This window comes from Crocuta crocuta, unplaced genomic scaffold (assembly GCF_008692635.1).
Source record: "Crocuta crocuta isolate KB4526 unplaced genomic scaffold, BGI_CrCroc_1.0 scaffold138, whole genome shotgun sequence".
In the NCBI taxonomy this organism is placed as follows: Eukaryota; Metazoa; Chordata; class Mammalia; order Carnivora; family Hyaenidae; genus Crocuta; species Crocuta crocuta.
This window is the reverse complement of record NW_027532585.1, coordinates 6,447,737-6,474,500: the sequence shown is the minus strand read 5'-3', so window position 1 is coordinate 6,474,500 and position 26,764 is coordinate 6,447,737. Positions and strand designations below refer to the sequence as shown.

Genomic DNA, 26,764 nt, shown 5'->3' with positions numbered 1-26,764 from the left:
GTAATTAGGATCTGGGGAGCAGAATTAGAAATCAAACCCAAGCTTTTGTTTTAGGCCATTTGCCACCTCTGAGATGTTTTTTATGAACCCCCATTTTAATTTATTACTATTTTTTTAGAAGTAACTTTTAATTTTCAAAGAGTACTAAAAGCCTTTTAATAAAATGTTGTATCTCTTGCCCCTGTTCCCTATTTCCTAAGATAAAGCAGCTTTCAGTCTTCAATATAGTATATTTGTACTGCTATTTCCAGATTTATCCGTTTTGGACAAGCAATTATTTTTTATTAAGTCATTAAGGATTTAGCCCCACCCATCTTTACCCTTCTCCCACCTTTCTAATTTAGACCTATTATATATTTTTGGGCAGATCAATAGTGTTTACATAAGTATGACTACATAAATATTGTTTACTGATAAACTATCCTGTACAGTTTTTTTTTCTTAGTTGACAATTGCTTCCTTTTGTTTATTTACTTGGTTCTGTGTGCTTATTCCATTTTACTCCCAAATACTCCAAGGCCCATCACATATTACTAGTATTTTTTCTAAAAACTCAAACAGTTCTGAGCAATCATATCAATTATTTTCCTAGATACCTCCCTCCCCGGCACTCTGTTCCAGGTTGGACTGGTTGCTCTGTTGGCTTGAGGGCACAGTGGTCTATCATTCCAGGATATCTCCTTATAATTCTCTTAAGCTCAGTCTTTTCTCCCTTTACACCATTTTCCAGGAGTTTTCTAAAGAAGGGTACCCTACAAGATAAATTTTACAAGGGTCTGCATGTCTGAAAATGTCTTCATCCTCACACTTGATCTATAGCTTGGCTGGGTATGGAACTGTAGATTGACAGTAATTTCCTTTCTATCTCTACTTACTTTTAGAATCTAGTTTTGCTGTTGAGAATTTCAATGCTATTCTTACTTTGAATCCACTGCATTCGCTTTTTCTTTTTTTCCATTTGTGAGTCTTTCAATTCAATGTTTTAGGCTACAGTGGTTCTTTCATATGGAGGATCAGTTCAGTTCTGGGAAATCTTACATTGAAGAAGTTGATGCAAACAAATTTTATCTTCTCCCTACAAGGAGGTGTGCATTAATGTACTGTCACATTACTAAATGTACAGTATTATAAATTCTTAATTAAAGATAGTGTCTGTTATGCATAATCATTAATGAATCCCTTTTTTCCTTAGTTTTTTCCTCCTTGATAAATGGAGAAACTTTGTCTTTTTATTCTAATTTCTAGGAGATTTCTTAGACTTTATTTTCCAAGATTTTTATTCCTTCTTAATGTTTTTGAATTTTTTGTTCTGGAGTGTTCTTTTGTTTATTAAAGAGTTATCAGTTCTTGTTTTATGATTGCATACATCTTCCCTTATCATTTGACTCTGTTTCCTTTAATTTCCTTTTCTGTATGTTTCAGTTTCTATCTTTTATGTCTAATGAATTCTTACTGTCTGTACTTAAGAGAGAGCCATGAAAAAAATGATGGGGTGAGGCTTACTGACTAGCAGGCTTCACTGCAGAGTGAGCTGGAAGTTGGCTCACCTTTGGGTTTAGAGATCCCAAATGAGAGCATGTGTTCTCTTGGACTATTCGATTTTTGCAGATAAATGTCTTTCAGTTTTCTGCCTGGGAGCTATTCAGTTGTTCTGGGAACAGGTACGAAAACGTAGTAGGGAAATCTACTATTCATTGTACAGATTTTCACTTAATTTCTCCATTTTCAGCTGTATATCTCATTCTCACCTTCCGTTATGGCTGTTGCTCTAAATCCGGATCCTCTGAGATTCAAATTCTTAAGAGATTTAACTTCCTGTCAGGGTTGAGTCTGGGATCCTCTGTGGCAGCTTGAGGTGAGGAAGGGGCCATGGGTCCTCATATTACCTTTAACTATTCTCCTGTTTTCATCCTTGAGCCCAACCTCGACCTTACATAGTACTTCTTGTCTCTGAGTCCTGGACTCTCCAGGCTTATTTTTTTTTTTATTGTTATTCATTTCAGTAGGTAGAAATGTTATAGTTATCACTTCTTCATTCCCTTTCCTCTTTCCAATGCATGACATTTCCAAATGCATTAACACCTAAACTAATTGTTTCTTTTCTCATTTTCTTTGCTATTGTGAGTTTCTATCTTTAAAATTCTTAAAAAAACCTTTTTTCCCTGTCAGGTTGGTAGAGTTTGGAGCAGAGATAAGTGCACATGCTTAGGCTACTCTGTTTATCAGGAAGTCCTAGGCCGTATTTTTATCGAATTAAATTTCATGAAAGACAAATTTGTGCACCTGACTGCTGGCCATTAAACTTTTTTGGGGGTAATAAGTCCGAATATTTAGGATGAAAGTTGGAGTCTGTTCATTTTATTTCCTAGTTTAAAAAAATGTATTAGCCCAGCATTGTGAATTTAGATCTTTGGAATTATTTCCTTGGATTTACTTATAACAATATGTTTGAAATGTGTTAAGCAGAAAAAATTGGCAGGATCAGTGTGTCTGTGTGTGTTTGCAAGTATGACAGCAAAAGAAACTGACAGAATCCAAGAAAAAAAGCAGAGTGTTAGATTTCTGTAGGGAGAAGGGTGGTGTTTCAGCACCTAGCCACATAAATATTATTAATACCATCAATAGTTTTTTAATAAGTACCTGAAGTTGATTTTTGCTTTACTGTCTAGTGCCACAGACCATGCATGCACTATCAGCGTCTTAAAAATACTGTCCCAATTATGCTAAGGATCCCTTTGAACAAATGCACTTCTGGCTCTTGTGACTAGGCTCTCCTGATGCAGCTCTCATTCTTGGCTGCCTTTGAAGCCTCCTATGAGCCAAATGGTGAACAACAGAGATCATTCTTGAGTCAAGCAACTGAGAAGGGGCTGCTTTTTGGTTCAGTAGTCCAAATAAGATCTTTTACTTTTTGGGCTGCAATAAAAAGATCAGTGGCACTGTCATTTCTCTTGTTCTTAAAAAATCATTTGAATTTCTTTCAGTTTGGCAGTGTGAAGTCTTAGCTTTTTGCCCATCACCTTTTAGTACCATTGTTAAGTGGTATGAATGGAAATGGCACACATTCCCCAAATAGCTAAAGGTCCTGACATAAGGTTAATTGTGGAGAAAACAAATATATATATTTTTATCTTTCCCCTTGGAGAAATTGTAATAGATAATTCCAATCTGAACAGTTCCATCCTACTTCAGTGAAACTGATTTTCCCTCCACTACCTCTGTGGAGTAAATTTTCACCTTTCTGCTGGATTTATGACTACTATTACCAATATCATGAATTATTATAGTGTCGGATGGCACTACTAGGATGCTGACTCTACTCTCTTAGAAAGAAGATGTAACATCATGTTGGAATTTTAAAATTTCTTGATCACAGAAGACACTGAAACATTAGTCTAGATTCTAGGCAAGCTTTATCACTGACTTTTTGTGGGACTGTTGTAAATCATTTAAGTATTCTGTGTCTGTTATTTGTTAAATATGTGACCCTCGACTGCATAAGGAACTGCTAATCTACTGAGCCTAATAGATAATAGATAAGCTTATGCAGGGGTAGACCTCATGCTTTATTCATCTTTGTTTTCTCTTCCTTACATTCATAATAGTTACTCAGTAAATGTTGACTAAAAGAGTATGGAAGGAAAACAACAGGATATAGGGCAAGGGGTGATCCTGTGAGATCCCTGTGACAGTCATTTTATAGATTTCGTATATTCAGCTTGATGCTAAAGGGAAAGTTGAGAGGAAGCCTGTGGGCTGCAGGTTCTTCAGTGTAACATGAAGTACTGAGATGATTACAGTGGTTACGAGATTAAGAGATACATATTTTTAATGGGCAAATCCTTTGCTTGAATATAGGCTACAGTCGGTATGTGGCTGAGCAGTGATCTCTCTTGTTAAAGGGGCTCCAGTGTACCTTTTCAACTACCTTCGCACTCACTGACTGTTTTGAGAGGTTGGCCACCTTCCACCATTTCTGAAAGGTACTCTACATTAGATGTGAGAAAGATGTGGCTCCCTTTAAACTTTGGCCAGCATGAGAAGAATGAGAAGAATGGAGAAGGCAGCAGGGATTGTTCATGTCTGGCCACTATGAGAAAGAGTTCTGGATTTTACAATCATGGAAATTAAAAGGTGTGTTCCAGAACAATATCCTCCTTTCAATTATTTTATTTTTTAGAACATTCTCCTCCCCTTCTTCTTTCATCTCAAGTAGTCTCTAAGAAGCATCCTGATATACAAAAGATGTGAAAGGAAGAAGGTGCTGTCCTCATTTTCAGGTTTGAGATGACATTTCTAGTCGTGATATTATGGGAGGATTGTGATTTGTCTGTTGTATTAATGAAAGTCATGGTTTTCATTTTTTCCTTTTTCCCTTAGAAAGAGCCACCTCTTTCTGGACCTTTGTTTTCCCTTCTTAAGTCACTGCTGAGATATTTGCAAACCAAGCCAACACTTACATTTTATTCACCAAAGCAGAACAAAGCATTTACTAATAGAAATATCCTGGTAACTAGTGGAAAAAAGACAGGACTGATGGAAATCAGAGGCCTTTCATTTAAAGCTTGATTCCTTACTTACCCCCAACCTGCCATTGACAAATCTTTCCACCTTTCTGAGTCTCTCTATCCTCATCTGCAAAATGGGGTTAATGGAAGATTTTCTCTGCAAAGCGGGGATAAAACAGATTAAAAGAGATGATGTGGGTACATTATGCCCTAAATAAACAGGAGTTGAATTTTAACAATAATATGTCTGTGTGGTTCCAACTAAAACTTTTTCTCCTTTTGCTGTCAGAAATGCCTTTTGTAGATTTCAAATTCTTTCTCATACTGTCTGCTCTTCTTTGGCGGAGATCCAGTTACATTGCTTGTAACTCGAGTATACATGGCTGCAATTTTGTGTTCTGCTTCTTTTCTCACGGGTTGAAATACGCTTCTTAGAGAAGGCACGAAAGTATAGAGCAAAAATTTCAGCATATGCTATCAAATCTTGGAAAGTCACCTAAAGAAGGAAAAGACAGTCGCTGAGAAAGGCCATCTTTCTGGGCATCATCTCTGCTCTTAAGGGGGGGGGGGGAAGCCCCTGTGTTGCAGTATTTTTCAAGGCAGAGTATTGTCCCAGCTGGAGGAGGAAACACTGACAAGAAGAAAACGAGGTACCTGGGGTTCCGAGGCAGCCCCGGGAAGGGGTGGCGTGCCCAGGGCTCAGAACCTCCCAGCTCTTTGTTGGGGGCGGGGGAGTCGTCGTTTCCGTGGAAGAAATGGCTCCCCCTCGGAGAAGTCCCTCCGCGCGGTAGCGGCTCCGCGACCCTCGCCGGCCCCCAACCCCCGCCCCTCCCTGTTCTCGCGGACCCCACAGCGCGTGGGACTGCGGTGCCTTTAAGACTTTTGCCTGCTGCACATGCTCAGCTCTTTGTGTGTTGTTGGAGTTTTTCTAAGAAAAAAAGANCTCTACGCGCAGGTGTCCCAGTCCAAGCCGTGCGAGAGGACCGGCTCCTGCTTCTCCGGCCGCTGTGTCAACTCCACCTGCCTCTGCGACCCGGGCTGGGTGGGGGACCAATGCCAGCACTGCCAGGGCAGGTTCAAGTAAGTGCCTTCTTCCNGGCCCGCGCCGCCCCCTGCAGCCCGGGAGCCCCGGGGCCCCCAGCCCCGACCGCCGGGCACTGGAAGCCCTTGCCGTGGTCCTGACGCCCGCAGCGACTCCTGGTCCCCTGCTCATCAGCGTTTCCGTACTCAGGTGCCAAACATCATTTTGTTAGGTCCCTATTTTTTAATAAAAAATGATGCAAGTAACTCCTGAAATACTGGGACATTACAAGATGTTCAAACAATACACAAGTGTAAAGGTTAAAAGTACCTCCCTCTACTCCCATCCTTCTCTTTCTCTCTCTCGGTAACCAGTGATAACATTTTAGTTTATTTAGCAATAAAGAGTTTATGATGGGGCTAGTCTGTGCCAAACACTTGGGCGCCTGACGTGGATTATCTCATTTGTTCCTCACAACTCTGTGAGTTACTAGCATTATTATGCTGGATTTACAGAGAGAACTGGAGGCAACGGATTTAAGTACTTTGCCCAAGATTGCACAGTAGTAAGGGCCGAGTTGTGATACCAAATCAGTTTAACTCTAGATTGTTCACTTGTAGCCAATATACTATGTTGAATTTGTTAGGACAGTTTTAATTGAGAATACAGAAGTGACTCTGGGTTACATAAACTGATGAACTATCTGGACCTTTTAATGTGGTGAAGATAATGGATTTTTAGAATTGTTTCACTATCAGCTGTTGGGTGAGAGCATCACTGTTTTTTTCCGAAGTGCAAGGCCCCAAGGAGTTTGCTTTACAATAGTAAAGGTACTTTTTCCTTATTGGTTGATAATTCTCACGTTTCTGCTTGATAGGAAAAGACATGGGTGAATGTGGGGGAGATGCTTGAGGCCATTAGGGTAGCCACCTGCCAATCTGCAGGTAACAGCCTTTATTAAGTAAGGCAACTTCTTAGACTTCTGGATGGTTACTGTGAAGTTTGCTGGCTGTTTTGTGGCTCTGAAATAACACTGTGTAGATTTCTGATATTTATTGTCAGGATGATAGCAGAATCTAAGTGAAATGTCTCCGTCTCTAAGGCAGAGGTAGGAATATTGTTCACCTTATTAATAAGTTATAGGAAAATGTCCTGGGAGTTCTATTTTTTTCTTTTATTTGTAAAATGTCCTGGAAGTTTTAAATAACAGTATATTTTCCTTTTTTTTTTTTTTAAAACTGTTGTTAGTTAAAACAATGCTCCTTAAAGCTCATTGTAAAACTATTTTTTTTAAAGGACACTGCTTTAGGTAAATCCTACTATTCACATATACAACAGGCTTTTGGAAGTGAAATCTCAAAATGAAGCTTTATTACATTCATTTGGAGCAATATCTCACTTCATACTTTCACAAATTAGTATAATAGTATAGTTTTTGGTACTTTTTTTTTAATTTGAAAGAGGTGCTTATTAAAGGTTTTAAAAAGTGTTGCAAGATGAGGAAAGATGTCTTATTGAATTGTGCTGGTTTGTAGCCTTTTTTTTCCTTAAGTGTTTTTAAACTTTGGCTATGACAATTTCAGCCAGCCTTTTTACCAGCCAAGAATTTTGAACATATAAACTGGCAGCAAAAAATGAAAAAAGCTGCATCAATTTTTACATCTTTCTATTAATAGATAGGAAGATTGCTTGGTTCATATGTGATTTAGGGATTTTGGCCTTTGTGTGGGTGGATTTGCTCCATTTATCTAAAGAGGACAAAGATTGCTATAGTCCTTAGTGCTCCTATACACAATTTATAGTAGTGGAACTTGTTAATCAGCTAGATCAGCAGCCTGTAACCTTACTAGCAGATATTGTCCCAGTTAGTAGGCAAGGTCACAGATCAAGTTAAACTAGCTTAAATAACATAGGGAGATGATGTTCATAAACATAATATGTTGTAGTGAGCACAGAATAGCTGTTTAAATATAGTTAACTGGCAAATCCTGAACTAATCACTGAATATAAATAATTTCTTTGGAAACTGTTGTTTCCTATGGTTCATTGTACCGTATTGGTAAGTACTTTTTGATTTCTCTGTGGAATACAAGCTATTAGTTAGATAAATACAACTGGCACTACTCTGTGTTTTATGTATATGCTTGGGGGTAAAGCGTGGGTTAATGTTAAAGGGAAGAATCAATTTAGAAGATAAGAATTCTTCCTGGTAGAGTATATGCTAAGCTAAGGAAGGTTTATTTGAAGTTGGTGGCTGATTTTATTCAGCATTTGAAGTAATAATGTAGTGGGAAAGATTTTAACTGGAAATTCTCACTTCATTAATTATCTTGAAAATCCTTTACTAAACTGAAGAATAGCAACCTAGCAAACAGATATCAGAAATGATCAATCTTGGGAAGCAGGTGTCAAAATTAATTGGCTGGTTCCATGGTAACTTAGTTTCTTTTTTCTACTGTAGGGATTTCACCGAGAATAAGAGTATTCCTCAAATGGTTCTTTAGAATGGAAGATTAATGGTGGTGGTGGTGGTGAGGGAATGCAGAAGCAAATATGGTATTAAAAGTGCTACTTTAGTTCTTTTAGCATTGATTCCAGTCTTTTATCTGTTTCCATTTGAAAAGAATAAAACACTCAGAATTACAAGCCATTTCTCACATGGGTAAAACAAAATGAATACTGATCTTTGACTAAAGGTAGACTGAAATGTTTAGGACTGAGAATCAGAAAGGACAGTGCCTATTTGAAATATAATAATCAAGGATATGATATATGCTAATTTGAGTTATAGTTACTTGAGTAGTTTAGTATAACCTTAGTCTAGAAAACATTTTGCTGCCAACTTTACTTAAATGAATGACATTCTCTTTTATAAACTAGTTCTTTAGAATTATTCTGTAGAATAGTTGAGATTTATATTTATATAAATTTATATTTTGTGATCAGACTTGGACATTTTTCTTACTAATGTGACTTAGGTGCCTATGACTTCTGATTTCTAAACAAAACCTAAATTACTGTTCTGAGATTGGAAAAATACCTCATCAAGAGTAATTTCTAAATGTAAATTTATTATTAAAACACATTTATTGAATATTTTTCTAAAATCTGTTACATCTTATTATATGTTTAATGTGTATATATTTATAAAAAATGTTTATTTTGAGAGAGAAAGAAAGTGCATGGGGGAGGGAAGGGACAGACAGAGAGAGAGAAAATCCCAAGCAATTTCTGTACTATCAGTGCAGAGCCTGTCACGGGGCTGGATCTCACAAACTGTGAGATCATGACCCGAGTCAAACTCAAGATTTGAATGCTTAACTGACTGAGGCACTCAGGTGGCCACTGTATATAGATTTTTTTAAAACCTCTTAGGTTCATCAAATGTGGATGCTGAAATTCTCATATTTATAATAGGAATATTCTATTTCTGGTGACAGCAAGATGAAGATACACTGTTAGGAATTTCTTTGCTATTATGAACAGAAAGGGGCACGGTTAATTATATAAATATGTTTTCTTAAGTACTATTAAAGAAACATATTTGGAATCTTTTTTATTAATAGCAGGGAAACTGTCAGCACTGAAGTTCCACTGAATACTCCCTGACCTGAAGTCTATCTTCTTTCTCCTCCTTCTTTCCTTTCTTTCCTTCTCTTAATTTCTTAATGCTTTTACCCATGTTTTTTTTAAGTTTTTATTTAAATTACAGTTAGTTAACATACAGTGTAATAGTAGTTTTACATATACAATATAGTGATTCAGCACTTCATACAACACTCAGTGCACATTGCAGTAAAGTGTACTCCTTAATTCTCACCCCCCCCCTTTCTGATACAGTCTTCTTTATTTTAAACTAAGGTTATTATATGTAGTTTATATACATGGTTTTATATTGTTAAAACATACAGTTACACAGTAGAAATTTAAAATAATCTAAATAGAATGTTTCTAAGATCCTAAATTGATAAAGTGAGTTACTTGCACTAGCATGGTTTCTAAGATCACCTGTCTGCAGATTTGACTCTGCTCCTCCTTTCCTTTTTGGTCCTTGAAAGTGTCACATTTCTTTTGGTTTTAGGGCAATTCATACATGCTATTTCTTCCCTAAATTCTCTTTCCTATCTGGTCTTTGCTTGGCTGATTACTAAACATCTTTTAAATCTTAGCTTACACTAGTACCTAAAGGAGGCTTTTCTGACTTGTTATTATTATGCACTTTTACCGCAATCTTTTTCCTTTTTAGTACTTTCAAAAGGAATTATTAGAATTATAATTTTTCATTATTTTTTAAAGACCTTTATTGAGGTATAGTTGACATGCAGTAAACTGTAAATTTTAAAGTTTTGTCTCTGAAACTATCACCCCAATCAAAATCATAAAAATCTCTGTCACACCCCAAAGCTCCATGTGCCCCTTTGTAACCCCTCCCTCTCCTCCCTGCTGCTACTTCCTATCCCCAGGTAACTACTGAGCTGCTTTCTGTCATTACAGACTTGTTGGATTTTTTAGAATTTTATAAAAGTGAAATTATACACTGTGTATTATTCCTTTTTGTCTGGCTCATTCACACAGTGTATTTATTTTGAGATTCATTAATGGTGTACCAGAAGTCTATTCTTTTAATTGCTGAGTAGTAGTCCACTGTATGGGTATGCCACAATTTGTTTTTCACCCACTGATGGACATTTAGGTTGTTTCTAGTTTCCACTGTTCTGAATAAAGTTGGTATAAACTTTTATGGACATATCCTTTCATTTGTCTTGGGTATATAGTAAAGAATGGAATGGCTGGACCACATAGCAGATACATGTTTCTGTATCTTTTCAACAAGCTAACAAACTGTTTTCCATAGAGGTTGTATAATTTACATTCCCACCAGCAGTGTAGGAATCTTCAGTTTAATTCACATTCTCACCAACACTTGGTGTGGTCAGTCTTTTAAATTTTGGCAGTTCTAATTTGTAGTGGTATGTCATTGTGGTTTTAATTTGCATTTCTCCAGTGACTAATGGTTTTGACCATGTTGTCATGTGCTTACTTGTCTGTATATCTTCTTTGGAGAGGTATCTGTTTAAAACTTGCACATTTAAAGATATTTTTATCATTGATTTTTATGAGTTCTTTACACATTCTGGATATTAATTCTGTATCAGATCTCTTATTTGTTAATGTTATTTCCCAGCTGGGACTTGTCTTTTCACTCTCTGAACAGTGTTTTCAAAGAAGACAAGTTTCAACATTTAAAAAAAAATTAACTTATTTATTTTTGAGGGGGAGAGGGAAAAGGAGAAGGGGAGAGAGAGGAGGGAGAGGGAGGGGGGAGAGAGAGAGAAAGAGAGAGAACACAAGTGGGGGAGGGACATGGAGACAGGGAGATGCAGAATCTGAAGCAGGCTATAGGCTCTAAGCTGTTGGTGCAGAGCCCGATAAGGGGCTCAAACCCATGAACCATGAGATCATGACCTGGATCAAAGTTGGATGCTTAACCAACTGAGCCTCCCAGGCACCCCAAAGAACACAAGTTTTAAATTTTGTGAATTCATTTCTTTCTTTTAGGAATTATACTTTTGGTCTTTTATCTAGAAGCCTTTGCCTAGGTCATAATTTCTCTTTAATTTTTTTCTAGAAGTTTTCTAGTTTTAGACTTTACATTTAGGCTTATAGTTTATTTTGAGTTAATTTCTGCATATGGTGAGAGGTGAAGAATTCAGTTCTTTCTTTCTTTTCTTTAACATATAGAAGTTCAATTGTTTTAGGACCATTTTAAGAAGACTGTCCTTTCTCTGATAAGTAGCTTTGTATCTTTGCCAAAACCAGTTGTTCATATATTTGTGTGCCTATTTGTGGACTCGACTCTGTTCCATTGATCTCTTTGTTTGTATGTCAAGACAATAATATCTTGGTTATTGTAGCTTTTTAAGTCTTGAACTCAGCAAATATTAAGTCCTTCAATTTTGTTCTTTTTTTAGTTATTTTGGCTATCCTAGGTTCTTTGCGTTTCCTTATGAATTTCAGAATCAACTTGCCAATTTCTCTGAGAAAGCCTGCTCAGATTTTACTTGGGATTGTGATCAGTTTGGGGGGACAGTTGACATCTTATTAATACTAAGTTTTATGACTCATGAACATGGTATATATCTCTCCTTTTATTTAGGTTTTCTTTAATCTCACGGCAATATTTAAACATTTTCAGTGAACAGTCTTACAGCACTTGTCAGGTTTTTTCCTAAATATCTCACATTTTTGGATGCTGTTGTAAATTATATATATTTTTACTTTTAATTTCTGATTGTTGCTATTATATGGAAATACAACTGCTTTTTTAAAGTTAAGCTTGTGTCTTTCAGTCTTACTAATAAGCTTATTAGTTGTAGTAGATTTCTATAGATTCCTTATGATTTTTTGAATAGATGATTGTGTTATTTGCAAATAAAGATATCTTTACTCCTACCACCTCACGTCAGTCAGAGTGGCTAAAATGATCAAATCATTGAACTCTAGATGCTGGCGAGGATGTGGAGAAACGGGCACCCTCCTACACTGTTGGTGGGAATGTAAACTGGTACAGCCCCTCTGGAAAACAGTGTGGAGGTTCCTCAAAAAATTAACAATAGAACTCCCCTGTGACCCAGCAATAGCACTGCTAGGAATTTACCCAAGGGATACAGAAATGCTGATGCATAGGAGCACATGTACCCCAGTGTTCATAGCAGCACTCTCAACAATAGCCAAAACATGGAAAGAGCCTAAGTGTCCATCAATGGACAAATGGATCAAGAAGATGTGGTTTATCTATACGATGGAATACTACATGGCAATGAGAAAGAATGAAATCTGGCCATGTGTAGCAACATGGATGGACCTTGAGGGTGTTATGCTGGGCGAAGTAAGTCAGACAGAAAAGGACAAATATCATATGTTTGCACATATAGGAGGATTAGGAGGAACTTAACTGAGGACCATGGGGGAGAAGAAGGGGGGAAATGGTGGGGGAAAGGGAGGGAGGCAAACCATGAGAGACTCTTGAATGCTGACAAAAACTGAGGACATGGGTGTTGGGGGGAGGGGAGGGTTGGGCATGGAGGAGGACATTTGTGGGGATGAGCACTGGGTACTATATGGAAACCAACTTGACAATAAACTATTTGTAAAAAAATAAATAAAAAGGCAGGAAAAAAAGATATCTTTACTTCTTTCTTTGCAATCTGGATGCCTTTTATTTTCTTGCCTTATTTCACTGCCTAGAACCTCCAATGCAGTGATCTATACATGTGGTGGCAGGGGTCAACTAAATGTCATTGCTGATTTAGGAGGATAATATAGAATCTTTAACCATTAATATGTTATCTGTAAGTTTTTTGTAATTCCCTTTTATTGCATTGAGGATGCTTCTTTCTGTTCCTAGTTTGTTGAGAGTTTTTATTGGGATGGATATTGGATTGTGTTGAATACTTTTTCTGCATCCATTCAGGTGATCATATCATTTTTCTGTTTGTTGATATTATGAATTATATTGCTTTCATTTGATGTTGCCTTCATTTCATTTAACATACATTAACTGTAAGTTCAATATATATAATATATATGACTTTATAACTAGAATTTGTTAAAATTTATTGACCAGAATATTGTCCATCATGGTAAACATTCCTTGTGCATGTGAAAAGAATGCATAGGGTGGGTGGAACATTCTGTACATTTCAGGAGATTGAGTTGATTCATGGTTTTGTTCAAGTTTTCTAAATTGATTTTCTGCCTACTTCTATCAGTTCTTGGAAGAGAGGTATTAAAATCTTCAGTTATAATTTTGCATTTATCTTTTTCCCCCTGTAATCTTATCTGTTTTGCCTCATGTAGTTTGAAGTTTTGTTATTAAGTGCATGAAATTTTATATTCTGTCCTCTTGATAAATTGACCCCTTTTTCATTGTGAGATGACTGTTGAAAAGATGATCCTTTTTTCATTGATGTCTTTGTACCTTTGTTGAAAATCAATTGGGTATCTATGTCTGTATCTGTTTCTTGACTCTTATTCTGTTCCTTTGATCCATGTGTATGTGTCTGTCCTTTTGAGTCTCTTTTTTTTGACTGTTGTAGCTTTATATTTAATTCTTGAAATTGGATAGTGAGATTCCTTTAATTTTTTATTTTTGAAGATTTATTTAACTTTTTCAGTTATTTGCTTTTCCACATGTTAGAATCAGCTTGTCAGTTCAAAAAAAATTTACTGGGATTTTGACTGGAATTTTGTTGACTTGGGGTCATTTTGGGAAGAACTGACATATAAAGAATACTGACTTATCCAGTCCACCAACACGATATATTTCTTCATTTATTTAGGTGTTCATTTATTTCTTGCATCAGTGTTTTATAGTTATCAGATATAGACCCTACATGTATTTTGTTAGATTTATACTTAAATAGTTTGTGTTTCTTGATGCTATTGTAATTGATATTGTTTCTTTTAATTTGTTTCCATTTGTTCATTTTTATTATGTAGAAACACAATTGAAAAGTTTTAAAAATTTATTAAATTCAAGTTAGTTAATATACAGTATAATACTGGTTTCAGGGGTAGAACCCAGTGATTTATCACTTACATTTAACACCTAGTGTTCATCCCAGCAAGTGCCCTCCTTAATGCCCATCACCCATTTAGCACATCCCCCTACCCACCTCCCCTCCAGCAACCCTCAGTTTGTTTCTGTGTATTTAAGAGTCTCTTTTGGTTTGCCTGCCTCTGTGTTTTTATCTTATTTTTCCTTCCCTTCCCCTATGTTCATCTGTGTTTCTTATATTCAACATATGAGTGAAATCATATGATGGTTGTCTTTCTCTGCCTGACTTATTTTGCTTAGCATAATACACTCTAGTTCTATCCATGTTTTGGCAAATGGCAGGATTTTATTCTTTTTGATTGCCGAGTAGTATTCCATTGTGTATGTGTACACATACATACATGTATACCTACCACATCTACTTTATTCACTCATCAATTGATGGTCATTTGGGCTTTTTCTATAATTTGACTATTTTTAAAAAAATATTTATTTTGAGAGAGAGAGAAAGAGAGGCAGAGGCAGAGAGAGAGGGAGACAGAGGATCTGAAGCAGACTTAGCACTGACAGCTGAGAGCCTCATGCTGGGCTTGAACTCATGAACTGTGAGATCATGACCTGAGCTGAAGTTGGACGCTTAACTGACTGAGCCACCCAGGTGCCCCAATCTGGCTATTGTTGATAGCGCTGCTATAAAAACTGGGGTTCATGTGCCCCTTCTAATCAGCATATTTGTATCCTTTGGATAAATAATGCAGTTGCTAGGTCTTAGTGTAGTTCTATTTAAAATTTTTTTTCCATACTGTTTTACAGAGTGCTGCACCAGTTTGCATTCCCACCAACAGTGCAAAAAGGTTCCTCTTTCTCTGCATCTTTGCCAAAATCTGTTTTTTCCTGAATTATTAATTTTAGCCATTCTGATAGGTGTGAAGTGATATCTCATTGTGGTTTTGATTTGTATGTTTCTGATGAAGAGTGATGTTGACTTCGTATCCTGCAATGTTGCTAACCCCACTTAGTTTTAGTAGCTTTTCTTATAGATTCCTTGGGATTTTCTACATAGACAGTTACGCTATCTGTGCATGGAGACAGTTTTACTTCTTCCTTTACAATTATATGCCCTGAGTTTTTCTTCTTGCTGTATTATACTGGCTAGGACCCTCAGCTTGATGTTGAATGAAAGAATAAGAATGAATACCCTTGCCTTGTTCCCAATCTTAGGTGGAAAACATTGTTTTTAAGCATTAAGTATTACACTGGCCTGCAGGCTTTTTTGGTAAATACCCTTCATTAAGTTAAGAAAGTTCCTTACTATTCTTTATTTTGAGAGTTTATAAAGTATAGATATTGAATTTTATCATATCTCTTTTCTGTATCTGTTGAGAGGATCATTTGGTTTTTCTTCTTTAGTTGGTTGATATTGGTGAATTAAATTGATTATCAAATGTTTAATCAGCCTTACATTCCTGGGATAAACCCCACTTGGTTACAATATATTATACTTTTTGTATTTTGGTGTATTTGATTTGCTATTATTTTGTTGAGGATTTTTGCTTTTGTGTTCTCAAAAGATACTACTTTGTAATTTTCTTTTCACGTTATGGCTTTCCTTATCATGATAATGCTAGCCCTATAAAATGAGTTAGAAATTGCCCCCTCTTCTGTTTTCTGGAAGAATTTATGTAGAACTGGTATTACTTTTTTCTTAAATGTTGGTAAAATTCATCAGTGATGCCATCTGAGCCTCAGATTTTCTTTGTGGAAAGGCTTGCAACTATGATTTAAATTTTTTTATAAGTTCATTTATTGATTTTTGAGAGAGAGATAAGGGGCGAGGGGCAGAGAGAGAGGGAGAGAGAATCCCAAGCAGGCAAGAACCATCAATGCAGAGCCTGTTTCAGGGCCTGAATTTGTGAACCATGAGATCATGACCTGAGCCGAAATTAAGAGTCAGATGCTTAACCGACTGAGCCACCCACCCAGCAGCCCCTGAATTCAGTTTTTAAAATAGATGTAAGGACATTCATTTCATTGATTTCTTTTTGAGTGAGTTTTGGTAGATTGGACTATTTCATCTAAGTTTTTAAATATATGGGCATAAAATTATGTATAATACTCCCTTATTGTCCTTTTAGAGTCTGTAGAGTCTTTAGTAATGTTTCTTCTATTTCTGATACTGGTAGTTTACATTTTCTTTCTTTTTTCTTGCTTAGTCTGTAATTATTGATGTTAATAATCTTTTCAAAGAATATATTTGGTTTAATTGATTCCCACTATTTTTTTCTTTTGTTGTTTTCAGTTCATTGAATGCTGCTTCCTTGGGTTTTAATTTGCTTTTTTTATTCTAATTTCTTAAGATGAAAAGTTTAGATTGTTAATTTGGGATTTTTTTCTCCTTTCTAATGAAAGCATTTTAGTGCTATATGTGTTCTAAGCACTGCTTTAGCTGCGTCTCACATATTGATATGTAGTGCTTTCATTTTTATTCAGTTCAATATATTTTCCAGTTTTCCTTTAGACCTCTTTGGCTTATGTAGACCAGTTTTGTTTCATTTTCAAATATTTAGGGATTTATCAAAGGTTTTTTTGTTTTTTTCTATTTAAATTCCATTATCTTTGTAGTAGCTACCTTGTATGATTTCAGCCCTTATAAATTTGTTAAGACTTGTTTCTGGAAAAAATATGGTGTATTGTGAATATTAATATGTGCAGATGAAAATAATTCTGTTGAGTGGAATGTTACAGAAATATCAATTAGGTCAAGTTGGTTGTTGATATTGTTTAGATATCTATATCCTCACTAGATATTCTGTCTGGTTCTGTTGATTGCTGAGAGAAGAGTTTTAAAGTCTCCAACTATAATTATGGATCTGTCTGTTTCCTTTCATTTCTCTTAGTTTTGCTTTTGTTTTGAAGCTTTTTTGGTCTGCGCATATGCAATAGAACTGCTATGTTTTTTGGTGAACTGATCCATTCATCATAATATTATTTCTTCCCTTTTTTTCTTTGGTAGTTGTTTCTTCTTTGACGTCTACTTTGATATCAGTAGCCACATATAAATATATATATATTTCAATCCAATCAAATAATAGTTTTTTCTGTTTTTGTATTATTTTTCAGTGGTTATGCTAGTATGCTATGATTACAATATGCATACCTACCTTTTTGAATCTATTCAGAGTTAATATTATTTTATTTCAGGTAAAATTAAGTTTTAGAACCATATTTGTCCATTTATCCATCCCCAATGACCTTTGCTATAATTGTCATATACATCAAATGTGCTTGTATGGCAGACCTCATCAGATAAAGTTTTAATTTTGCTTTCAACAATATACATATTATAAGGAACTTGAAGAGAAATATTGTCTTTTATATTTTCTTGGATGTCTGCTCTTTCTTTTGATCTTTGCTTATTTCTAGATAGAAATTTCCTCCCAGGGTCATTTTCCACTTTTTTAAAAAATTTCTTTTCAAACATGACTTGCTGATGTATTTTCTTAAAATTTTTTTGGCCCAATAATACCTTTATTTTGAACTTTTTAGTGAGGGATGTTTTGCGGGTGTAGAATTCTAGGTGGTCAATTCTTTCAGCATTTTATTTTTTGTTTATTTTAAAGATTTTTTTTTTTGTTTTTTAAGTAATGTCTACACCCAACAGGGGGCTCAAACTCACCACTCCGAGTTCAGGGGTTGCATACTCTGCTGACTGAGCCAGCCCGGGACCCTTCTTTCACCATTTTAACTCGATTTGGTCTGTTCTTTTGGGGCCTTCCGTGGCTTCTGGTGTGACGTCTGCAGTCGTTCTAATTGCTTTTGTTCTGCGTATAGTGTCATTTTTCTCTAGCTGCTTTAAAGATTTTTCTATGCTTTTTGCTTGAAGCAGTTCAGATTATGATGTATCTGGATGTAGCTTTCTTTAAATTTACTGTGGGTAGGGTTTGCTTAGCTTCTTAAATTTATATTTATGTGTTTCACCAAAATGGGATTTTAAAAAATTATTATTATTTTTTATCGTATTTATCTGCAGTAATCTTTTTTGTGTCTTTTTCTGGGGCTTCAGTGGCACTAATGTTAGGCTTTCAATTTAGCTCCACAGGTTCTTGAGGTTCTGATTTTCTTTTAAATCTTTTCTCTTCCTTCAGGTTGTATTATTTCTTTTGAACTATCATTAACTTCACTGACTGTTGCCTCTCTCGTCTCCATTTTGCTTTTGAACCCATCAATCAGGTCGTTTTAAAATTTAAGATGTATTTTTCAGTCCTGGTATTTCCATTTTTTTAATGGTTAATCTTTCTCTGTGGAGGATTTTTGTCTTTTCATTTTATTTTAGTGTCTTTATCTTTGCCTTATGGAGTCTAGTTCTAATAGTTAATGTCTGATGATGCAAATTTTTGAATCTTCTAGGATTGACATCAATCGATTATCTTTTCCCTTGAGAATTGTTTACATTTTCCTAGTTCTTTGTATGTTCAGTGACTTTTACATTTATTCTGGGCATCATGAATATCATCTTGTATAGGTTATGGGTCCTGTTACATTCTAGGGAATGTTGATTTATTGATCTGCCTATTGTTAATTTTATTTATTAAGCCACAAACCAGTTAGGTTCAAATAGCAAATTCTTTGTCATGCTTTCTGAGGGCAATGGTTCTAATCTCAGTTATATTTTCAAAGCCTTTGGATCTGAAAGCACACATGGCACTCATGGATTAGTCTGAGACTTCTGCAGTGTTTTAATTCAGTTCTCAAAGCTGCTTTTGGGTCTGTTCCTCATCTGAGCTGCTCAGATTGAGACTGAATCTTGTATGGGTTCATACACAGAACTAGGGTATTTCCATTTTCAGCTTTCTCTTCCTTGTCACACCTTACATACTCTGGTTTGCAGGGGCCCCACCCAGTCATTTTTGCTGGAAAGACAGAATTTTTCCTCTTAAGAGTCCATCTATACCTGTATACCCTGCTGCCATTTTCACGGTTTGCCATCCTTTTCATCTCTATGGCCTTTGTTTCAGTTAAGTCCTCAATTTTTCTCTTCTGGGTTGTTATAGTAGCTCTTTAACTGATCTCTTTGCTTCTAATATTTCTCCTGCTAATCTCTTCTTTATTGCTACAGAGTTTGCTTTATAGAACACAGATTTGGTTATATCTCTTCTTTGAGAGTTAGACTTTTTAAAGCAGGGGCTCTACGTTTTCTGATGAGGAATCTATTGTCATTCAAATTGTTGTTCTGTAGTAATGTATCATTTTCCTCTGACTTTTTTTCCTCTAAAATTTTCAGAAATTTAGTTATGATGTGTATGGGTGTAGAATTCTTTGAGTTTATTTTGTTTGTTATTTCTTCTGCTTCTTGCTTTGTATCTTTTTCAGAATTTGTAAAATTTTTCTTATCATTTCTTCAAGTATATTTTTCATTTCCACACTCTTTCTTCTTTTCCCTGACTCCAAAGAAACAAATGTTACATCTTTTCTTACTGCCTTCTTGCTCACTAAAGCTATGTTCAGTCTATTTTCTTTCTATTCAGGTTGGATAACTTTTATTTATCTATCTTTATGTTTCCTGATTGTTTCCTCTCTCATCTTCATTCTGCTATTGAGCCCATCTGAGCTGGTATAGAAAGTTTCATTTATTATATTTACTTTTTTTAAAGTATTTTAAAAAATCTTTATTTTGAAAGAGAGAGAGACAGAGGGACAGAGACAGAGCATGCACAAGCGGGGGAGGGGCAGAGAGAGAGAGAGAGAGAGAGAGAGAGAGAGAGAGGAAGAAAATGAGAATCTCAAGCAGGCTCCATGCTCTCAGTGCAGAGCCAAATGCAGAGCTTCAACTCACAAACTGTGAGATCATGATTTGAGCTGAAATCAAGAGTCACTCGCTTAGCTGACTGAGCTGACTGAGTCATCCAGGCACCCTCTCTCCCCTGTGTATTATATTTTCCATTTCATTCTTTATGTCTTCTACTTCTTTGCTTGAAACTGTTATTTTTATATTTGTTTTGAAAGTGTGTACAGCTGCTTGTTATGCCATTTTTCTGATAGCTGCTTTAAGATTCTTGACAGATAATTTTAGCATCTTTGCCATATCAGTGATGGTACCTCTGATCATCTTTTTTTCAGATGAGTTGAGATTTTCTTGTTTCTTGGTATGGCAAGTAATTTTGGATCATACCCTGGATATTTTGAGTATTGTGCATGAGATTTTGGTTCCCGTTTAAATGTTCTGTTGTAGGAGGCAGTCAGCTCGTTCTGGTTCAGCATATTTTTTTAAATACACAGCTTTATTGAGTTGTAATTTATATACCATACTATTAATCATTTTACATGGTTCAGTTGTTTTTAGAATATTTGGAGAGTGGTGTACCCATCACCATTATCTAATTTTAGAACTTTTTTTTTTAATCACTTGGTAAAGAAACCTTATTTTCATCAGCATTCACTCCATATTTCCTTTGTCTGCCAACTCCACTAATCTGGGTGACCACTAATTTACTTTCTGTCTCTGTGAACTTGCCTATCATGGACATGTTATATAAATGGGATCATATAGTGATTCCATTCTTTTGTCACAGGCTTTTTTCACTCAAGTTTCATTCCTGTAACATGTGTCCATTCCTTTTTATTGCTGAATAATAATAACTCCATTGTATTGATATTCTACATTTTGTTAATCCAGTCATCAGTTGTTGGACATGTGAGTTGTTTTTATCTTTTGGTTATTATGAATAATGCTGCCATGAATTTTTGTGTACCAAATTTTTGTGCAGACATATATTTTCATTTCTCGAGTATGTACCTAGAAGTGTGATGATCCATTTTTTTGTGCTGAGATTTGAGTGCCAGTTTAGTTTCCAGAGTCTTGGTTGTACTATTCTGCTCTGCCCTGCTTGTCTGCTACCATTCTGAGATGCAGGTGATATTCCATACCATAGTCAAATTCTAAAACTTTTTGTTTTGTTGATTCAGATCTGTTTCACATATGGGCTGCCTGAGCGTGTACCCGGGACTTCATACACAAGATTTGAAAGATCTCCTTTTTCACCATCTTCATCTTTGTAATCTCTGTTTTCTATACAGGATGATGAGAGGTGCTGACTCTGCCAGCATTTGCTTAGTGCAGGGTGGGGATGGTCCACCTCAGAGTCTCTGCAGCTGCTAGAACTCCAGTGATGAGATGCAGGGGTGCTGCCTCTTTGCTGATGTTAGTTTAGTGCAGGGCAAGTCTCATTGAAGGGACCCCACCTCCACTTTCTCTCCTGGTGAGGAGGGAAGGTACTTATTATTTTTATAGGTAAAATATAAGCATTAAAAAAAACCACTGTATAAATTAGAAACATTCAAGTTGATTATCCGTGTCCATAAAAAAATAGAACTTAAGAGCATTTTCTAGGTTTTGATATATTAAGTTTAATGTCAGGCTTCATTTGGACTTTTTGACAATATAATTATGCTAATAATGAATTTTTTCAGGAAAATTGAATTTATTCTATTTCATATAAGAATAATATAGCAATTAAACTGGCATTTCAAACTTAAATTATGAGTTTNTGGAATACTATTTATATATATATAAATATATATATTTATATATATTTGTGGCTGATGGAAATCTTGTGAGATACATATTGCTGTTCTCATTCTACAGTGGGAATAGAGATAGGGCACCTGGGTGGGTCAGTTGGTTAAGGGTCCAGTTTCGGCTCAGGTCATGATCTCACGGTTCATGGGTTCGAGCCCCGTATCTGCTCTGTGCTGACAGCTAGCTCAGAGCCTGGAACCTGTTTCACATTCTGTATCTTCCCCTCTCTCTGACCCTCCCCTGCTCACACTGTCTCTTTCGCTGTCTCTCAGAAATAAATAAAACATTAAAAAAAGTTTACAGTGGGAATAGAGAATGAAAGACCTGAAATAATTATGCAAAGTCTGATAGCTACTAAGTAACAGGTGTATTGCCAAATCATGTCTGTCTGGCTCTTTATCCATATCAAGCTATCTTTTACTCTTTTTTTTTTAAATTCTTTTTTTAAAAATATTTTTATTTATTTCTAGGAGAGAGAGAGAGAGAGAGAGAGAGAGAGCGTGAGCAGGGGAGGGCCAGAGAGAGAGGGAGATACAGACTCTGAAATAGGCTCCAGACTCTGAGCTGGCAGTCAGCACAGAGCCTGACACGGGGCTCGAACCCACGAACCGTGAGATCATGACCTAAGTGAAAGTCGGATGCTTAACCGACTAAGCCACCCAGGCGCCCCCATCTTTTACTCTTTAATAAGTTTCTCCTTAATTATAAACTCATAATTTTCTGAATTTCCAGATAGCATAGGGGTTACCTAAGATCATGAGTGGTACTGAACTGATAATGTATTTGAGACCTAATTCTGCCAATGTGTCATGAAATTTACATGGATTTTTCTTATTGCTTTACTGAAAACTTGATAAATTTTATCTCATTGCATTTTTTAAATGATTTTGTGAAATAAGTAGTATTGTTATAACTATTTTACACACAAGGAAACAAGCTTAGGGAGGTTGAGTTACATACTCTTTACAGGACCAAGTTGAGATTCTTGTAGCTTTTCTGAAGTTTTGCCTATTTCTTTCAGTTTCTCAGTCATGTCTTTTTCCTTTTTTAGTGAAAAGAGAATGTTATACATAGTTCTTAAATTGTTCTTTACAAAGTGAATATGAATGGGTGTGTTTTATAGTAGACAGAGGTGTCAAATGAAAAGTCTAAACTTGTCAAACAGTTTTCTATGATGTAATAGTGTTTTGTCTCTAAGCTTGTTGATTATTCAAATGCGTACTGTAATAGGAATTTTTGATGCCTTGTTCTCAGATGGGTTGTGAGTGGTTGGTGAATCCTCAGAATTTTATACAAAATATTATTTGTATGAATTTTTGTAGTCAGGGTGTGGTTAGCCTTTACAAGATTCTCAAAAGTGACCTCAGATCTCAAAATGGTAAGAATCACTATTATAGGAAAGAAACTCAAATAATAGTCACTGTATATGTACAATTTAAAAAGTAATTTTTTCAATGTGTGGAGTGATCTCAAAAGTAGTTTTTAAATTTATTTTTTTACAAAAGCTTAGGAAGATTATAGAAGGATAAAAAATTCTTCCTACTTTTAATTGCTCATATCTAAGCATTTACATGTGTATAACATATAGACAAAATGTATGTTCATGTATATTTATACACATACATACACCTGGCCTATATCTAGAGATTTATATCAGAGTGATGGGGAGTGCTCTAGCATTCCCTCTCTATGTGTGTATCATCACTTTATACATTCTACATTTATTTGCTGTTTGTGTATTGTCTTTCCTCTTTCTGTAATAATGTTGTCCACTGTGGAAGTTACTAACCACACATAGCCTTTAAAATTAGTTAAAATTAAAGTTTAAAGGTTCAGTTCCTTTGTTGCGCTGACCATATTTCAAGTGCTCGATAGCCACATGGGCTGAGTGGCTACCGTGTTGAGTGGTAAATATGTAGAATTTCCCTATCATTTCAGGAAGTTTTGCTGGAGAGCATTGTCCTGGAACGTAAGGTCCAGAAAGGCAGACACAGAATTTTTACTGTGTTTTTTTCAAACCTTTTATATTAATATCTTTATCAAGATACCAAGATATAACTTATATAGTACACATTTTACAAGTTTAAAGTATGTGATTTACTGGTCTTTAAAATATACTTACAATTGTGAAACTATAACAATAATTTTAGAACATTTTATTATTCCATAAAATAAACCTTGTACCCAAGAGCAGTCACTCTCCATTCTCTTCCCTCCTCCCCAGCACTAGATTGCCACTAATCTACTTTCTAGGGACCTTTTAAGTTCACTGTTTTTAATCCCTAATGCCAGGAATATTGCCACATTCAATAAATATTTTTGAATCTGTGAATATGTGTATATATTTTTCTGTAGTCCACTTGGGGAGAAAGTCAAATTATGCAAATGAATTTTTATCTGTGACTTAAAAAATAATTTCCAGGGTACCTTATATAGTCGGAATGAAATCAAAATAATCTTAAACTTTGGATGTATAGAAATTAACTTTCATAATAATGTTTCTGAGGTATTTAACTATCCTGAGTTATGAAAGTAATTATGTTTCCAAAAATTTAGTAATCTAGGAAGGGTGGTAAACCTATTTTAAGATGACCTTTGCACCCTGGTGTTACTGTCATGATTATATTATATGGTGAAAAGGAGATTATTTGAGTAGTCTAAATCAAGTCACATGAACCCCTTAAAAGCAGTTTTCTCAGGTTGCTGGTGGAAGGGGAAGTCAAAGATTGGAGGCACAAAGAGAATTTGACATACCACTCTGGTTAGAAGATGGAGGGGCCATGTGGAAGTGACTGGAGAGGGGTCTCTCAGGGCTGAGAGTACCCCGGCCAGTAGTTGTCAAGAGGATGGGAATCCTGTAACCTAAGGAGCTGAACTCTGTCAACAAGCCGAATGCATTTAGAAGTGGGTTCTTTTCAAAAGCTCCCAGATAAGAGCCCAGCTCAACTAATACTCATCTGATTCAACAGGGGCTTCTGACCTATGGAACTGTAAAATAATAAATGGATGTTGTTTGAGGTTTTCTAAGTTTGTGGTAATTTGTTACAATAGCAATTAAAAAAGTAAAATTCAGGAACACATTTAGCAACAAATCATTGGAAAAGATATTCTGGTTGAGTTTCAGTTAATCATATTATTCAGTTGACCAGAAGATTAAAGTAATTTAATTCCTTAAGTATGGTGGTCAATTGAGTTTTAGTATTTTTAACAACAGTAGTAATGCAGGTTGATTCATACTTTGTGTACTTCCCTCTCCGCCCTCTTTTTGGTCTGCCATGAATGATGGGAATTAACACTCTGAATAGTTGGCATAAGTACCAATTAATAGTTGGATCCTTGAAAAGAAGATGCTGTGAAATTTTAGCTCTCTGATCCATTTGGCTCTATTTGATCTACAAGTTACTATTCATACCAATCATTTCATTCTGAAATACTACTTGAGTCAAAAGTAAAATGATTCCATTTTCCCTTTACCTGAACCATATGCTACCTAAAAGTGAATAGGAAAAATATAGACAGCTTAGGACTTCAAAATAGTAGAAGTGAAGTCAGTTTAGTCAGAAGGGGAAGAGGTTGTCCTTATCATTAGATAGTAAGTGAATTTGAAAAGAATAATACTATGCGGAAGAGGCTGTATGACTAAAAAATGCTTACATTGTATAGTCACCTCAGTGACTTAAGGCAATGCTGAGTTGATGAGCTAGAATTCTCATATTTGGGAGTATAATTATTAAAATTTTAGAGTTCAGATTTAGTTGAGAAATAGGCTGAGAAGTCAGATAATGGTTAAAATAATCAGCTTTATCAGTGTAGGTATGGAGAACATGAATTTAACATGTGGCCATAATGGACTATCTAATAGTTCACTTCAAAATTAAATTTACCCACAGGCAAAGTTAAGCAACTGCTGGTCCATATTTCTGGGCAGGGCTCTTATGTTGGACGGAAGAAAGTGGGCATAATGCACCCTCTCAGCCTAGAGTTGGCTCAGCCTTTCATACTCAGTTTTTTTCCCCTTACCTTTCCAGTCAGAAGCCACATCTTCTCCACTGAGGAAGAAAGAAGGAGTGAGGTGGGGGAGGAGAGGCCAGGAATGTCACTCTAATTAAAATCCCGACCCCTGGAAACATGAGGAGTTAATAATATATTCTGTTTAACAATCAGTAAGAAATAAATGAGTACAACTGAATCAAATTTTTTCAGAATGAAGTATCTTGCCTGGTAACTTAATTTCTTCCTCTTTGTAGCTTCCTTGCTCAGTAAGACGTCATCTTGACATTAGCCATATTTAACATGGCCAGAAATCTTGAAGTAAATGCCTAATTGTAATATTTGGCTCATAGATATTTAAATATTTAAGTGAAAGACTTCTGAGTACCGAGAATGGTTTCTATCAGTTCCAATACAGCATATCTATAGATGAGTATTGACATATAATAGCTAAAAGGTTATAACGCTGAAAGCTTTTTTTATATAGTCTTACTAACATTCATCCTGAAGGCACTGTTTTGCCTTGGCAAGTTGTCTTGGCAAGTATTTGAAGCCTGGTTGAGATTGGGAAAGATTTACGATAGGAATACTGTTATTTTGAAGGATCATAGAAAAAGGTTTTATTTGCTGGAGGAGAAATGGTGATGGTCTTAACAGTAGCATTCTACCAGAAGTCAATTATTTTTCACCTCAAATCATGCAGAGACTGTTATGAGTAGCTCCATCCTCTTCTATCAGATGTGAGAGCTGACTAAGTACATATTGTTTGTTGTCACTGAGGCCCGTCGGTAGAGGAATTGTAGTTAGTGCTGCTGCCAGTCAACTATTATAGTTAGCTTGGTTTGTGTATTTATATGGTGGAATACTTATGTGGCCAGAATATGGTTTATTCAAATCAGTGTTCTCTAAAGTGGGATGGTATACAAGGTGATGTACTGGAGTGTGGGAAGAAAATATTAGGACTTCTAATAGTGTTATTTTTAATTTCAATTATTTTTAGTTAGTTTTTTTCTTAAATAGTGTATTGTCAAGTTGGTTTCCATATAACACCCAGTGCTCATCCCAACAAGTGCCCTCCCCCATGCCCCTCACCCCCCTTCCCCTCTCCC

At 35.7% G+C, this 26,764-nt stretch overlaps 1 protein-coding gene across 1 annotated transcript in view; it reads left to right on the top strand.

Annotated features, from left to right (window-relative positions):
- The first annotated feature begins 5,403 nt into the window (after positions 1–5,403).
- Positions 5,404–26,764, top strand: part of ATRNL1 (attractin like 1) — a 767,076-nt gene continuing 745,715 nt past the window's right edge. Inside the window, exon 1 of the mRNA XM_077779526.1 lies at positions 5,404–5,588. Coding sequence (XP_077635652.1) covers positions 5,404–5,588 — 185 coding nt within the window. The remainder of the gene's footprint in view (positions 5,589–26,764) is intronic.